Source organism: Leptopilina heterotoma, unplaced genomic scaffold (genome assembly GCF_015476425.1).
Source record: "Leptopilina heterotoma isolate Lh14 unplaced genomic scaffold, ASM1547642v1 Lhet_9, whole genome shotgun sequence".
In the NCBI taxonomy this organism is placed as follows: domain Eukaryota; kingdom Metazoa; phylum Arthropoda; class Insecta; order Hymenoptera; family Figitidae; genus Leptopilina; species Leptopilina heterotoma.
In genome coordinates this window covers 61939-78513 of record NW_025111193.1, presented here as the reverse complement: position 1 = coordinate 78513, position 16575 = coordinate 61939, and the positions used below count along the sequence as shown (strand labels likewise).

Here is a 16575-nt window from a genome sequence, read left to right as displayed (position 1 = left end):
TTCTTCTGAAATTAGTAAAAAAAATTTAATATTATATTGAATTAATTATTAAAAATAATGGATTTATAGAAGAATTTCAGTTAAAAACACTAAAAAAAAGAATTTGAAGAAGTTACAAATTATGGGAGAAATTCAATTATTTTCAAAAGTAATAAAATCCTTCGTAGAAATTTAATAATGTTCAAAATTTTTTAAAAATTTTAGTCAAAATTTCAATTATTTTCATATAAATAATAAATTTCTTCTCCGAATTTCAATTATTTTCAAAAATTGTAAAAAAATTTATGACAAAATTTCAATTATTTTCAATATCTACTATTTTAATAAAAATTTTCCAAAAAAATTTAATAATTTCTTATATATGCAAACATTTAATTTTGTTATAAATGATAAAAATTATACAGAAATTCAATTATTTATAAACTTTTTATAAATTTCTTCGCAATAATTCAATTATTTTCATGAATAATACAATTTTTTACAGAGATTCAATTCTTGTCATACTCTCTAAATCTGAATCAGCGATAAGTATGCCACTATTTCAATTAGCGTATATGCGCTGTGAATTAGTGAAATTTCACTAAATAATCAGTGAAACTTCACTGATTAATTAGCGCATATACGCTGTTTTAAAATAGTGGCATACTTATCGCTGAGAATCAGTGAAATTTCGCTGATTCAGATTTAGAGAGTAGATAATAAAATTATTTTTAGGAATTCAATTATTTTTAAAAAAATAATAAAATTCTTTGCAGAAATTCAATAATTTGCAAAAATTAATAAAATTATTCGCAGAAATTCAATTATTTGCAAAAATTAATAAAATTTTTCTCAGAAATTCAATTATTTTCAAAAAATAATAAAATTATTCACAGAAATTCAATTATTTTTAAAAAATAATAAAATTCTTTGCAGAAATTCAATTATTTACCAAAATTAATTGAATTCTTTATAGGAATTGAATTATTTTATAGAAATAATTCAATTCTTCACAAGAATTGAATTATTTTCAAATATTAATAAAATTCTTCGTAAGTATTCAATTATTTTCAAAACTATTAATAAAATTCTTTGCAAGAATTCAAATATTTTCCTAACTTTTAATAAAATTTTTCGCTAAAGTTTAATTGTTTTCAAAACATAATAAAATTCTTCTCAAGAATACAATTATTTTGAATTAATTATTTAATAATTTGTTGGTAAAACTTTTTATGAGAATTCAATTTTATGAAACATGCAATTATTTAACAAATTATTTATTTTTGCATTGAAATAATTGAATTCTTGTTGAATTTTAGTTAAAATTTAGATAATTGAATATTAAAATTATTATATGTAAGGTGTAAGCAATAGTTTCTTATCAAGTCAATTTCAAATGAAATTGACTTGATAAGAAACTATTGCTTACACCTTACATATGATATATTCAGCCACAAGTCGAAACTAAAAAACTACATCTAATTATAATTATTAATTAATAAAAATAAAACAGTAAAATTTTAAATAAAATAGTAAAAATCAAAAGAAAATAAAATAGAAAAATTTGAAATAAAATAGTAAAAAAATAATATAATAATAACAGTAAAAAATAGTAAAAATGAAATAAAAATAAAATAGTAAAATTTTAAAACGATATAAACGATGAATCGGAAGTCGAGCACTGGCGCTAAAATAATATGTATTTAAATTCTCGGATAATAAATATCCATAAGTGTCGAGTCAAAACTCATCACTCTGCTATATATATGAAATAAAATCGTGATCTTGATTTCTGATGACTGACGTTATACATATATATATATATATATATATATATATATATATATATATATATTTATATATATATATATATATATATATATATATATATATATATATATATACAAAATTGTGTTGATTATAATCGACGCACCATATCCCACATAATGATCGTTAACGGCATTTTCACATCACGCAGCTTGCATTTTGTGACGGTTGCGCTCTGCTTATTTCACAATAATCACTTCCTCCTCGCATAAATGGTCTGAAAAGCTTGTAGAAATTCACAATAGACAAGACTTGGGCAATTAGTTTACTTATAATTTGAATAATCAGTCACGGCACTTACTATCTTTTTCATTAGAACAACAAAAAATTGTAATCTCCGAAAATAATTTTATTTTTCGGTGTAGTACTGTATTAAATAAAAGACAACTCTCAGTTTTTATTACTAAAAAAAAAGTAACCAAAAATAACAATTATAATTTTTAAAAAATAACTCTCAATTTTTATATTAATAAAAATTGAAACTCTCAATTTTTATATTAATAAAAATTGAGAGTTTTAAAAAAATAGCTCTTAATTTTCATATTAATAAAAATTGAGTTTTTTTTAAAATTATAATTGTTAATTAATAAATTTTTAATAATAATAATTAGCAATCATCCGCATAGAATATTCTTGAATAAAGTATCTAATTATTTTGAGAGCACGTACGGATTTAATGAGAGAGGAAATTAGTGTTCAGTGGATGTCAAACATGAGTTGAATTACATTCACCAGTTTATCTGAAATGTTGGTAGTTTGCTTTGCCATTACTTAGCACGTGGACCATGCGAAAAAAGGGAGAGAGAGAGAGAGAGTTTTAAGTTTGTCTCTCTCTCTCTATCTCTATTTTCTAAAAGGGTGTGTATATATATATTATAATATGTATATATATAAGAGATGGAGAATTTCTCTTGTATATGACGAAAGCATTACTCTTTTGAGAGGGACGTACCCATTAGATGTTGGCAACTGTGCCGCTCATTGGGACGAGTGCAAAACTGAGCAAGTGCAATGTGCAAGTCGACTGTCGAGTTCACTGAGAGAAGAGGTGCACTTTGCCGCACTGTAACGGGTTTTCACTCCTTCACGTGCTCGGTATAATTACCAAGGGCTTCACTGTATTCACTTAAGTATGGTTAACTCGTATCTATATACACACACGCGGGCATCAAGTATCCGGTCTCTGAATAAACTTGTATCCATTTACTTGTCTATTTTGATATCTTTATTTCGGACATTTATTATTCAATCGTACTCTACGCTTTTTCTTTTTTTCATCTTCTTCTTTTTGTTTTTACTTCTTTTACTCTTCTCTTTATTTTTTTTACTATTCTTACTGGCAACAATTCGTGCGCTAAAGCGCGCGACTAACTTCTTACTACCTTTCTTTAAATAAAATTAGCAATTTTGAAAATTATAGAATTTAAAAATTTTCTAATTTAAATTTTTGTTGAAAACACTAAAAAAAAAATTCAATTTTGGAGAAATTACAAATAATTGCAGAAATTCAATTATTTTCAAGAAAAATAAAATTCAACTATGTTCAAAATTTGAAAAAAATTCTCGTAAAAATCACAATTATCTTTATAAATAACAAAATTCTTCTACAAAGTTCAATTATTTTCATAAATGTCAAAAAAATTCTTGTCCTAATTTCAATTATTTTCAAAAATAAAATGCATTTTTCTAATTTCAATGATTTTCAATATCTACTATTTTAATAAAATTTCCCAAAAAGAATTCAATTATTTTTTAAAAAATTTAATAAAATTGTATGCAAACATTTAATTATTTTATTGGTTTATCCATTCATCATTCTTTTTAAATAATTGAATTCTCGTGAAAAATTAAAGAAAGAATTCAAGAATTTATCAATTTTTTAAAAAATAATTGAATTTCTGAGAAGAATTTTATTATTCATGAAAATAATTGAATTTTTGCGAAGAATTTTATTATTTAAATCTTTTTAAATAATTGAATTCTCGTAAAAATTTTATTGTTTGGGAAAATAATTGAATAACTGTAAAGAATTTTAAAGAAAGAATTCAAGAATTCATCAATTTATTAAAAAATAATTTAATTTTTGCGAAGAATTTTATTTAATTGAATTGGTATTTTATTTAATTTCATTTTTTCTAAATAATTGAATTCTTGAGAAGCACTTTATTATTTATACAAAAATAATTATATTCTTGTCTGGAATTTTATTTAAATTTTTATAAATAATTGAATTTTCGTGTAAAATGTAATTGCTTGTGATGAAAATAATTGAATTCTTAATGTAGAATTTTATAAAAAGTTATATTATTATATGATATTTTATATCAGAAGAATACTGATTGAAACTTTTTCAAAATAATTGAATAATTGAATATTCTTGCAACGAATTTTATTAAAAAATTAAAATTAAAATTGAATTTTATTTCTGAAAATTCTATCGAGAAATTTCATTAAAAAATTAAAAATAGTTAAAATCTGACAAAGAATTTAAAAAAAATCTTTTTTAAATAATTCAATTCCTGTGAAAATGTTTATTTTTGAAAAGAATTGAATTAATTTAATTATTTTCATAAATAATAAAAATTTCACAGGAATTCAATTATTTTCATAAATAATAAAATTTTTTTAAGGGATTCAATTATTTTGATAAAAATTAATTTAAAATTCTAGAAAATAATAATTGAATTAAAATGATGAAAATAATTTTTATAAAGATACAGTAACAATATTCTTATAATTCTTAGTTTAGAACATTACAAATAGTAGGGAAATTATAATTCTTAGTTTAAAATTTATAATTCTTAGATTAGAAATTAAAATTAGTAGGGAAATTATAATTATTGGTCTAGAAAATACAATTAGTAGACAAATTATAATTTTTAGTTTAACAGTTAAAATTCTTAGTTTGAAAATTGTAAATTTTCGTCTCAAAATTGTACATTCTTAGTTTAGATTTTTAGAAATTACAAATAGTAGGAAAATTATAATTCTTAGTTTAAAAATCACAATTAATAGGAAAATTAACATTTTCAGTGTGAAAATTACAATTCTGAGTTTGAAAACTAAGATTCTCAGTTTAAAATTATAATTCTTAGTTTAAAAATTTTAATTCTTAGATTAGAAATTAAAATTAGTAGGAAAATTATAATTATTAGTCTACAAATTACAATTAGTAGGCATATTATAATTTTTAGTTTAACAATTACAGTTCTTAGTAGGAAAATTATAATTCTCAGTTTCAAAATTATGATTCTTAGATTAGAAATTAAAATTAGTAGGGAAATTATAATTATTGGTCTAGAAAATACAATTAGTAGACAAATTATAATTTTGAGTTTAACAATTAAAATTCTTAGTTTGAAAATTGTAAACTTCAGTTTTAAAATTGTACATTCTTAGTTTAGAAATTACAAATTGTAGGAAAATTATAATTCTTAGTTTAAAATTCACAATTAATAGGGAAATTAACATTTTCAGTTTAAAAATTACAATTCTGAGTTTCAAAATTATAATTCTTAGATTAGAAATTAAAATTAGTAGGAAAATTATAGTTTTTAATTTAACACTTACAATTTTCAGTTTAAAAATTGTAAACTTCAGTTTCAAAATTGTACATTCTTAGTTTAAAAATTACAAATAGTAGGAAAGTTATAATTTTTACTATTAAAATTATAATTCTTAGTTAAAAAATTGTAATTCTCAATATCAAAATTATAATTTATTCGAAAATTATATTTCTTAATTTCGAAATTATAATTCTCTGTTAAAAATTGAAAGTTATAATTATTTCAAAATTATAATAATTTAAAAATTGTATTTTATTGTTTCAAAATTATAATTCTTCGTTTTGAACTTACAATTAGTAAAAAAATTATTTTTTTGATTCTAAAAATTAAAATTTTTCTACTAATTTTTAGTATTAAAAATTTAAAACTGTAATTTTTAGTTTCAAAATTATAATTATTTTAAAACTATAGTTTTTAGTTTCAACCTTATAATTCTTCTTTTAGAAGTTACAATTAACAGGGTTATTATAATTATGATACTATAAACTATAATTTTCCTACTAATTTTTAGTTTCAAAATTGTAATTAATTTGAAAATTATATTTTTTAGTTTTAAAATTATAATTAGTTTGATAATTATATTTTCTATTTTCAAAAATTGTTATTAGTTTTTAGAAATTACAAATAGTGGGAAAATAAAAATTTTTAGTATCAAAATTATAACTTTTAGTATTAAAAGTATAATTTTTAGTTTTAAAATTATCATTTTTAGTTTAGAAACTACAATTATTAGGAAAATTATTATTTCTAGTATTCAAATTATAATTAGTTTACAAACTATATTTTTTATTTTCAAAAATTGTTATTAGTTTAGAAATTACAATCGGTGGGAAAATTATAATTTAGTTTACAAAATTTTTAATTTTTAGTTTTAAAATTATTGTTTTTAGTATTATAATTATTATTTTTAGTATTATAACTATTCTTTTTATCACAAAAATTATAATTCTTAGGTAAATAAAGAATTTTAAAATTAAAACGAGTTCGAATGTTGAAAATAGTTCGAAAGTCATAATTTCCAGGTTTTCTGAATTGTAACTATATATTTGAAAATTACAATTATGTAATTGTAATTAAAAAATTAAACATTGTAATGTTTAATTTTAAAATTATAATTCTTAGCTTAAAAATTACGATTAGTTTGAAAATAATAATTATCAAATTCAAAATTATAGTTAACTCGAAAATGATAATTTTTACTTTGAAAATCATAATTACTCAGAAAATCACAACTCTTAGTTAAAAACTTACAACATTTATGTCAAAAATTAATATTTAGTTTAAAAATTAGTTGTTAATTCGAAAATAACAATTTCTAGTTGAAAAATTAAAATAATTGAACAATATAATTGCTCTAATTTTCCCGAAGATGGAGCAAAAGCAAGCAGAAGTGACTTAGCAGTTAAATGACATGTAAAGTATTTCGATATTGAATAATGTGACATTATCACTTTTTCCCAGCAGTGGTGTGAATAAAAAGAAAGAATCTCCTTCTTTTCACTTCCGATTTCCGGTTCCATTGACTCTCAAGTACTTTTTCTGCATCTTGAGTGACAGTCACGTTCACTTCTCAAGTTCTCACCCGACACTTTTTTTTCCGCACCTCATCCTCGGTAGAAAGTCGATATAGCATTTTTCAAATCGGAAGATATTTCGATTCTCTCTCTCATCTCAGTGTTATCTGTATATATGTGAGAGCAGCTGGAGATTCTTCCTTTTTATGAGAAATGTGTCTATTTTACGTTTGATGATCAGTCGTGAAATGTCCTCTCTCTCACCAATCATCTTACTCGATGGAGGAAATAACTCTCGAGATTCAAAACAATTTATACACCCAGACTATATTGCTCGCAATGAACTTTATTCCCTTGCTCTCTATATAAACTCTATTGACGTTTGAATTTGCAAACGCTATTTGCATAACTAATTCGCGATAGGGAATTTTCATTTCGAGTTTCTTTCTTTATACTGTTTTTTAATATCGTTTTATTCTTTTTATTTTCTGCTTGTATTTTTTATTGGGGAGGGATATTTTTTATTCCTTTGGTACTAGATTTTTTTACTTGTAATATTGATCCTAGTGAATATAAATATCATGATTTCTTTTCTAAATTCTTTCTTGAATTATTTTTTGATTTCTTTTTTTATTTCTTTTTTGAATTCTTTTTCGAATTCTTTTTTCGAACATTCTTTTTATGAATTCTTTTTTCAAACATTCCTTTTTTGAATTCTTTTTTCGAACATTCCTTTGTGAATTATTTTTTGAATTCTTTTTTCGAACATTCCTTTGTGAACTATTTTTTGAAATCAAAAAAGAGTTCTTTTTTTAAATTCTGTTTTGAATTCTTTTTTCAAATTATTTTTTTGAACATTCTTTTTTTAAATAGTTTTTTTAACATTTCTTTTTTGAATTCTTTTTCTGAATATTCCTTTTTTGAATTCAAAAAAGAGTTCTTTTTTTTGGACATTCCTTTTTTGAATTCAAAAAAGAGTTCTTTCTTCCTACATTCCTTTTTTAAATTCAAAAAAGAGTTTTTTCTTCGAACATTTCTTTTTTAAATACTTTTTTGAATTCAAAAAAGAGTTCTTTTTTTAATTCTTTTTGAATTCTTTTTTCGAATTCTTTATTCCTTTTTTAAATACTTTCTTGAATTCTTTGTTGAAATAAAAAAAGAGTTTTTTTTCAAATTCTTTTTTAAATTCAAAAAAGATTTTTTTTTTTAGATTTTTTTTTTCGAACATTCCTTTTTTGAATTCTTTTTTTTTTCTTTTTTGAATTCTTTTCTCTAACATTCGTTTTTTAAATACTTTTTTGAATTAAAGAAAAGGGTCCCTTTTTGAATTCTTTTATGATTTCTTTTTTCGAACATTCCTTTTTTAAATACTTTTTTGAATTCAAAAAAGAGTTCTTTTTGAATTCTTTTTAAAATTCTTTTTTAATTCGAAAAAGAGTTCTTTTTTGAATTCTTTTTAAAATTCTTTTTTAATTCGAAAAAGAGTTCTATGAATTCTTTTTAAATTCTTTTTAAAATTCAAAAAAGAGTCCTTTTTTGAATTCAAAAAAGAGTTTTTTCTTCGAACATTTCTTTTTTAAATACTTTTTTGAATTCAAAAAAGAGTTCTTTTTTTAATTCTTTTTGAATTCTTTTTTCGAATTCTTTATTCGAATTCTTTATTCCTTTTTTAAATACTTTCTTGAATTCTTTGTTGAAATAAAAAAAGAGTTTTTTTTCAAATTCTTTTTTAAATTCAAAAAAGATTTTTTTTTAAAAATTCTTTTTTTCGAAAATTCCTTTTTTGAATTCTTTTTTTTTTTCTTTTTTGGATCCTTTTTTTGAATTCTTTATTCGAACATTCCTTTTTTGAATTCTTTTTTAAAATACTTTTTTTAATCCAAAAAAAGGTCCTTTTTTAATTCTTTTTTGAATTCTTTTCTCTAACATTCGTTTTTTAAATACTTTTTTGAATTAAAGAAAAGGGTCCGTTTTTTAATTCTTTTATTATTTCTTTTTTCGAACATTCCTTTTTTAAATACTTTTTTGATTTCAAAAAAGAGTTCTTTTTTGAATTCTTTTTAAAATTCTTTTTTAATTCGAAAAAGAGTTCTTTTTTGAATTCTTTTTTAATTCGAAAAAGAGTTCTATGAATTCTTTTTAAATTCTTTTTAAAATTCAAAAAAGAGTCCTTTATTGAATTCTTTTTTCTTTTCTTTTTTGAATTATTTTTTCGAATTCAAATATTAAATAAAATAAATAAATAAAATTCTTTATTCAAACATTCCTTTTTTAAATACTTTTTTGCATCCAAAAAAGGGTTCTTTTTTTAATTCTTTTTTTAATTCTTTTTTGAATTCTTTTCTCGAACATTCCTTTCTTAAAAAGAAAGGAAAAAGTTTTTTTTTTTTTCTTGTTCGAAAAAAAGAATTTTTAAAAAAAAATCTTTTTTGAATTCTTTTTTCGAACATTCCTTTTTTAAATACTTTTTTGAATTCAAAAAAGAGTTCTTTTTTAAATTCTTCTTTGAATTTTTTTTAAAATTCTTTTTTTGAACTTTCCTTTTTTAATTACTTTTTTGAATTCAAAAAAGAGTTCTTTTTTAAATTCTTTATAAATTTCTTTTTTGAATTCCTTTTTAAATTCTTTTTTGAATTCAAAAAAGAGTTCTTTTTTGAATTCTTTATAAATTTATTTTTTGAATTCTTTTTTGAATTCAAAAAAGAGTTCTTTTAAAAAATTCTTTTTGCGAACATTCTTTTTTTTAATTCTTTTTAAATTTTTTTTTTGAATTCTTTATTAAATTCTTTTTTGATTTAAAAAAAGAGTTCTTTTTGAATTCTTTTTAAATTTCTTTTTTGAATTAAAAAAAAGTTTTTTTTTTGAATTCTTTTTTAAAATTCTTTTTTAAATTCGCTTTTGAATTCAAAAAAGAGTTCTTTTTTAAAATTCTTTTTGCGAACTTTCCTTTTTTAAATTCAAAAAAGAGTTCTTTTTTTAATTCTTTTGTCGAATATTCGTTTTTTGAATTTTTTTTTTTTAATTCGAACATCTTCTCCCTGCAATTTTTTATCTTGATAATTTTCCCCCCCTTTTTGTTCCTCGATTTTCGTTTTTAAAATTTTGAATTCTTAATATGCAGGGGGATTAATGGGTTTTTTTTCTTTTCTGCTTTTGCTCAACTTTATAATATGCTTCAACTGGATGTTGAATCGCTTATTGCTGGAACGTGCGAGCTCAATGGCGGCGTACGTGCCTTCGTATTATATTTGTTTGCATAATTTCAAGGATATATGCTTTCTCGCACCGAAAATATTCGCGATTCGTTATTCGCGAAAAAATATGCAGCAAATGACGTCTGCGTACGACGACCTATAAGCTCGACACTCGATGAGTCATAGTTGGAGCATTCTCATCTTGACGCCATTTTTACCTTACTCATTCCTTGCCCTTTGGTCCCTCCTCAAAAAAAAAAAAAAAAAATGAAGTCGACCACACGACTTCTTTTATACCGCAAAATAAATTCAAAATTAAAAATTGAAAATAATAATAATAAAATAATAAATAATTTCTTACAAAATTTGCCTCTGGGAAAGAAATTCCGGAGGCAAATTTGTTTGATTTAACTGGGCAAAAAAATTGGTGGGAAAAAAGGGAATACAGAGGTAATGAACTCTTTGGGACGTTTTTTTTTGCGATATCGAGTATCATTTGCGACTAAATATTTGTCCATGGTTAAACAAACGTATCTCGAGAGTTAAACTCGAAAGACGATTAATTGTCCTCAGAGTCAACAAGTAGTACCTTCGAGAGTAAGTTTTCTTTTTCTTTCTATCTTTTTTTTGTAACTTTGCTTTCTCTCTTTATCACTATATCTTCATCTCTATCTTATTCTCGCCTTGCCTTCAAACTCCTCCAATTTCAACGCTCGCTCGATAGTACGTCTGACTTACTCGGATCGTGTTTCCCCTCTTGAAGAAAATTGTTGGAGAATGTCACACTAGAAAAAAAAAACAAATAAAAAAAACTTTATTTTTCTTTGTTTCAGGAAATGACGTCAGCTGTAACACCATTGACAGCCATACCTCAAACACCGCGAAAGGAAGTGGAGTCGAAATTCACATTCAATCCTGTTTTGGCGAAGGTGAGAATTTTTTTTTATTGTAATTACAAATCTTGTCATCGGGAAATTTGTTTTCCTGTTTTTTCCTTGGAATTTTTATTATTATTAATTATTATTACTACCAATATTTTTATTATTTTTATTATTACTACTATTTTTATTATTTAAGATCTTTATTATTTATTTTTATTATTATTACTACTATTTTTATTATTATTATTATTAATCCAATATTTTCGGAAGCCATAAATTATATAAATAAAAGATATTATTATTATTATTGTTATTAGCACAATATTATTCTTGCAAGTGGATTTTGAGAGTGAATCAGAAAATATTTTTTAGAATTTAGGAAAACGGGGAAAAAAAATTCTGTCTGGAAATCAGGGAGAAATGAAATCAAATTTTTATGGAGAGTCTGTTGTGATTTTTCTTTTTGCAAAATTTGTTTAGGTCAATTTTTTTTTTGCTCCTTCCTTCATTTGTCGTAATCTGCGAGTGAAATAAATTTCATTAGGAAAATTACGTAAGGAAAAAATGAGGAAAAATGACCGTTTAGAAAGAGTAGTAAATAAAAAAAAGGTAGATTGCAATTAGGGAAAGTAAAAATGAGGAAATATGAATTAAAAAGTTTAAAACGTAGGTATAAAGTATAGTAATATTCTCGGTGGTTAATTACTATTTATTGACAGTATAAATTCGTAAATGTTGATAATTTACTATAAGACGTAACGGACAGTAATTAATTAATAGTAACATCAAGAAGTATAAAATGATTAATAAAATTTAATAGTGAAATTAATAGTAAAATTAATAATAAACAATAATAAAATTAATAATAAAATTAATAGAAAAATTAATAGCAGAATTAATAGTATAATTAGTAGTAGAATATTAATAGTAAAATTAACAGTAAAATTAATTATACAATTAATAGTGAAATTAGTAGTACAATATTAATTAATTAATAATAATTCTTCTTCAAAATTCAATTATTTTCAAAAATTTTCCTTATTTTCAATGATTTTCAATATCTACTATTTTAATAAAATTACCCAAAAGAATTCAATTATTTACAAACAATTTTAATAAAATTGTACACAAAAATTTAATTATTTTCATAATTAATCAAAATCTCACATGAATTCAAATATTTACAAATTTTTCATAAGTTTCTTTTCAATAATTCAATTATTTTCAAAAAATAATGAAATTCTTCGCAGGAATTCAATTATTTACCAAAATTATTAAAATTATTTACAGGAATTCAATTATTGTTTTCAAAAAATAATAAAATTCTTCACAGGAATTCAATTATTTTTACAAGTTAATAAAATTCTTTATAGGAATTCAATTATTTTCAAAAATTATTAATATTCTTAGTAGGAATTCAATTATTTAAAAACTCTTTATAAAATTCTTCTCAGGAATTAAATTATTTTCAAAAAATAATAAAATTTATCGTAAGAATTCAATTATTTTCAAAAGTTAATAAAATTCTTTGTAGGAATTCAATTATTTTCAAAAATTATTAATATTCTTAGTAGAAATTCAATTATTTAAAAACTCTTTTATAAAATTCTTCTCAGAAATTAAATTATTTACAAAAAATAATTTAATTCATCACAGGAATTCAATTATTTTAAAATATTAATAAAATTCTTCGTAAGAATTCAATTATTTTCAAAAAATTAAATAAAATTCTTGGTAGAAATTCAATTCTTCGCAGGGATTCAATATTTTAGAAACACTTTATAAAATTCTTCGCAGGAATTCAATTATTTACCAAAATTAATTGTATTCTTTACATTAATTGAATTATTTAACAAAAATAATTGAATTCTTCACAAGAATTGAATTATTTTTTTAATATTAATAAAATTCTTCGTAAGTATTCCATTATTTTCAAAATTATTAATAAAATTCTTCGCAAGAATTCAAGTATTTTCAAAACTTTTAATAAAATTTTTCGCTGAAGTTCAATTGTTTCCAAAACATATTACAATTCTTCACTAGAATTCAATTAATTTGAATTATTGATTTAAAAATTTATTAATAAAATTTTTTATGAAAATTCAATTTTAAGAAACATTTAGTTATCCAATAAATTATTTATTTTTAAATTGAAATAATTGAATTCTTGTTGAATTTTCTAATAGACATTGATTTAAAACTGAATTTTAGTTTAAATTTTAGATGATTAAATATTAAAACAATTATTGCGTGAATTTTCACAAATAATTGATTTAAAGAAGAATTTTAATTAAAAATTGTAGAAAATAATAATTGAATTGAAATGATGAGAATAATTTTGAAGAAGTTACAGTAAAAATATTCTCATAATATAAAATAATGATTTTATCACTCGTTAATTATTAATTATTATAAAACATGAAGAAATCGATCGAGTAATCGTTTTCTTCATGTTTTATTACAATATATTTTTAAAGTTGATTAATTTCAAAAAGGTTTGAATTTGAATTTTTTTGAAGAATTTGAATTCCTGCGGGAAAATAATAATAATTAAATATTTAAAATACTTAAAAAAGAAATTATTGTTTTCGAATAATTTTACAATTAAATTTATTCGTAAATAAATTTAACAGAACATATTTTTCAATAAAATTTTTCCTTTCTTTTTTAAAAATTTCATAAGATTTGGTTTCATTTTCAATTAAATTTTCTAACTGACAAATATAATTTATAAACATTTTTTTCCTTTATTTTTAAAAAACTTTGAATTTTATTAAAACAATTGAAATTATTAAATAGAATTGATGCAAATTATTTCCTTATGAAAATTGAGAATTTTCTACAAAAATATTAAGAAATGTGAATATCTATTATTTTTCTTCCCAAAAGAAAAAAATGAGTTTGTAAACAATATTGTTATTGAGAAATAAAAATTATGCATAAAATGGGTATATTTCCTACTTCTTAATAAAAATTTTTTAATAATTAACAATTTTCTAGTATTTTTTATAAATAAAAAGGAGAATAATTTGCATAATAATTTAGATCAATCAAACGAAATTTATTATAGAAAAAAGCATATGACAAACAAAATGGATATATTTTTTATTTGTTAATCCTAATTTTTTTCAAATTTTCTAAATTCTAATATTTTTTAGTATATTAATCGTAAAAAAATACCTGCGTATTTTCGATTTGTCAAACAATATTTTTTAAAGAAAAAAAATCAAAAGCATACAGAGAAACTAACTTTAAATTGCGGACAGAATGAATGAAAGATACACTCTCTAAATCTGAATTAGTAGTTTTCTACTTATGAAATAGTGCGGATTCATTTACCAATTGAATTAGTAACTGTTTTTACTAATTTTTAGTAGTTTTTTACTAATTAGTAGTAGAAAATTTACTAATTTGAAATAGTAAAAAATACGTTCTTACTAATTGAATTAGTAATTTTCTACTAGCAATTAGTAAAAAACTACTAGAAATTAGTAAAAAATGTTACTAATTCAAATTGGTAAACGAATCCGCACTAATTCAGATTTAAAGAGTAGTTAATTAATAGTAAAATAAATTAATAGCAAAATTAGTAGTAAAATCAGTAGTTGAATATTAATAGTTAAATTAACAGTAACAGTAAAATTAATAGTACAATTAGTAGCAGAATTAATAGTAGAATCCTTAAAAAAGGAGCAAAATTTTCGGCAAAAGGTAAAATGAAAGAATTTTCTGGTTCTTCCTCGATTTTTGATTACTGAATCAAAGAATTTTTGAATTGAAATTCAGAGAGGTGGATGAATGACTGTGCGTAAATTAGAAACAGGTCTCACTCTGATTAAAGGGTCTCTTCAATTTTCCATTGAGTGGATTTCATTGCCAATTGGAAATCTTGAGAGCTGGGTGCTCTTTCGATTCATTCCTTTCATGCTTGCGTACACGGTATATAAACACCGGGGGAATTCAAATTGCCCGATACGCTTTGGCACTAAGAAGTCTCGTGCCACTTGGCGTTGTGTCAAGAAACAACCGCGAGAATGTTTCATTCTTTCTTCATATATACTTATATACACACAACACACGAGTTTATATAAAGTGAAACGGGGTGAAAACATACGAGAGGACTATACTGATATTTTACTCTAAATTTTTTCTCTCTTCTGTTGTACAACTTCCCCTTTCTGCATTCTCGGAAATCATTATCTCGTAAAATGTGGGTTAATTTCATCTCTCGCACCTCCTCGGACTCGCAGACGTAAATAAAATTCTTCTCTTGTCGCCTTTGGAGAAGGAAAAACTTTAAAGAAACATATGGCAAAATGCCAAAAACTTTTTTAATTCGTTTAATTTAATTTACTTTTATTTTAGTTGGATTAATGTTAATTTTATTAATTCGTTCGATTAGTAATAAAAAAAACGAAAGTTTTTCACCCCAGGCGGAAAAGTTGTATGGATTTTTTTTTCTATTTTGTTTCTACAAGTACTCTTGTATTTGAAATAGTAAAAATGTTTACTAATTTTTGTGACTGACTTTTTGCTTTTGAATTTAATAATTAATAATAATAATTAATGAAAGGTAGAAGTTATCAATATAAATTTTTTTCTATAATAATAATTATTAACAATAATAGATTTACCGAATAATTTTAGTTAGAAACGCTAAAAAAAAATGGAATTTTAGAGAATTTACAAATGATTGCATTAAATTCAATTATTTTCAAAAATTTTAATAAAATTCTTGGCAAAATTTCAATTATTATTTTCAAAAATTTTAATAAAATTCTTGTCAAAATTTCAATTATATTTTAAAAAAATTTCTTCAATTCAATGACATTAAATATCTACTATTTTAATAAAATTTTCTAAAGAATTCAATTATTTAAAAGAAATTTGTGAACATTCTACGCAAACATTTAATTTATTATTTTCATAAATAATAAAAATTTCACAGGAATTCAATAATTTACAAATTTTTTTTATAAATTTCTTCGTAAAAATTCAATTATTTTCATAAATAATAAAACTCAAGCAGAATTTCAATTATTCCTCAAAAACTAATTCATCAAAATTTTATTAAAATTCTTCTCAAGATTTCAATTATTTTCAAAAATTTTAATAATATTCCTCGCAGAAATTTAATTATTTGAAAAAGTTAATAAAATTATTCACAGGAATTCAATTATTTTCAAAAAATAATAAAATTCTTAGCAGGAATTCAATTATTTTTACAAGTTAATAAAATTTTTTATAGGAATTCAATTATTTTAAAAATCTTTATAAAATTCTTCTCGCAAATTAAATTATTTATAAAAAGTAATTTAATTCGTCCCAGGAATTCAATTATTTAAAAATATTAATAAAATTCTTCGTAAGAGTTCAATTATCATCAAAACTTTTATTAAAAATCTTCTCAAAAATTCAATTATTCTCAAAAATTTTAATAATATTCTTCGCAGGAATTCAATTATTTTTAAAAGTTAATAAAATTCTTTATAGGAATTCAATTATTTTTAAAAAGTATTAATATTCTTAGCAGGAATTCAATTATTTAGAAACTCTTCATAAAATTCTTCCCAGAAATTAAATTATTTTCTAAAAATAATTGAATTCATCACAG

At 21.5% G+C, this 16575-nt stretch overlaps 1 protein-coding gene across 6 annotated transcripts in view; it reads left to right on the top strand.

Moving 5' to 3' along the window:
* LOC122511719 (AF4/FMR2 family member lilli-like) overlaps nt 1-16575 on the top strand; it is a 315906-nt gene that overhangs the window by 250568 nt on the left and 48763 nt on the right. For all 6 annotated transcript variants that reach the window (XM_043627149.1, XM_043627146.1, XM_043627145.1 and 3 more), the window contains one exon: nt 10914-11009. In XM_043627149.1, coding sequence (XP_043483084.1) covers nt 10914-11009 — 96 coding nt within the window. The remainder of the gene's footprint in view (nt 1-10913; nt 11010-16575) is intronic.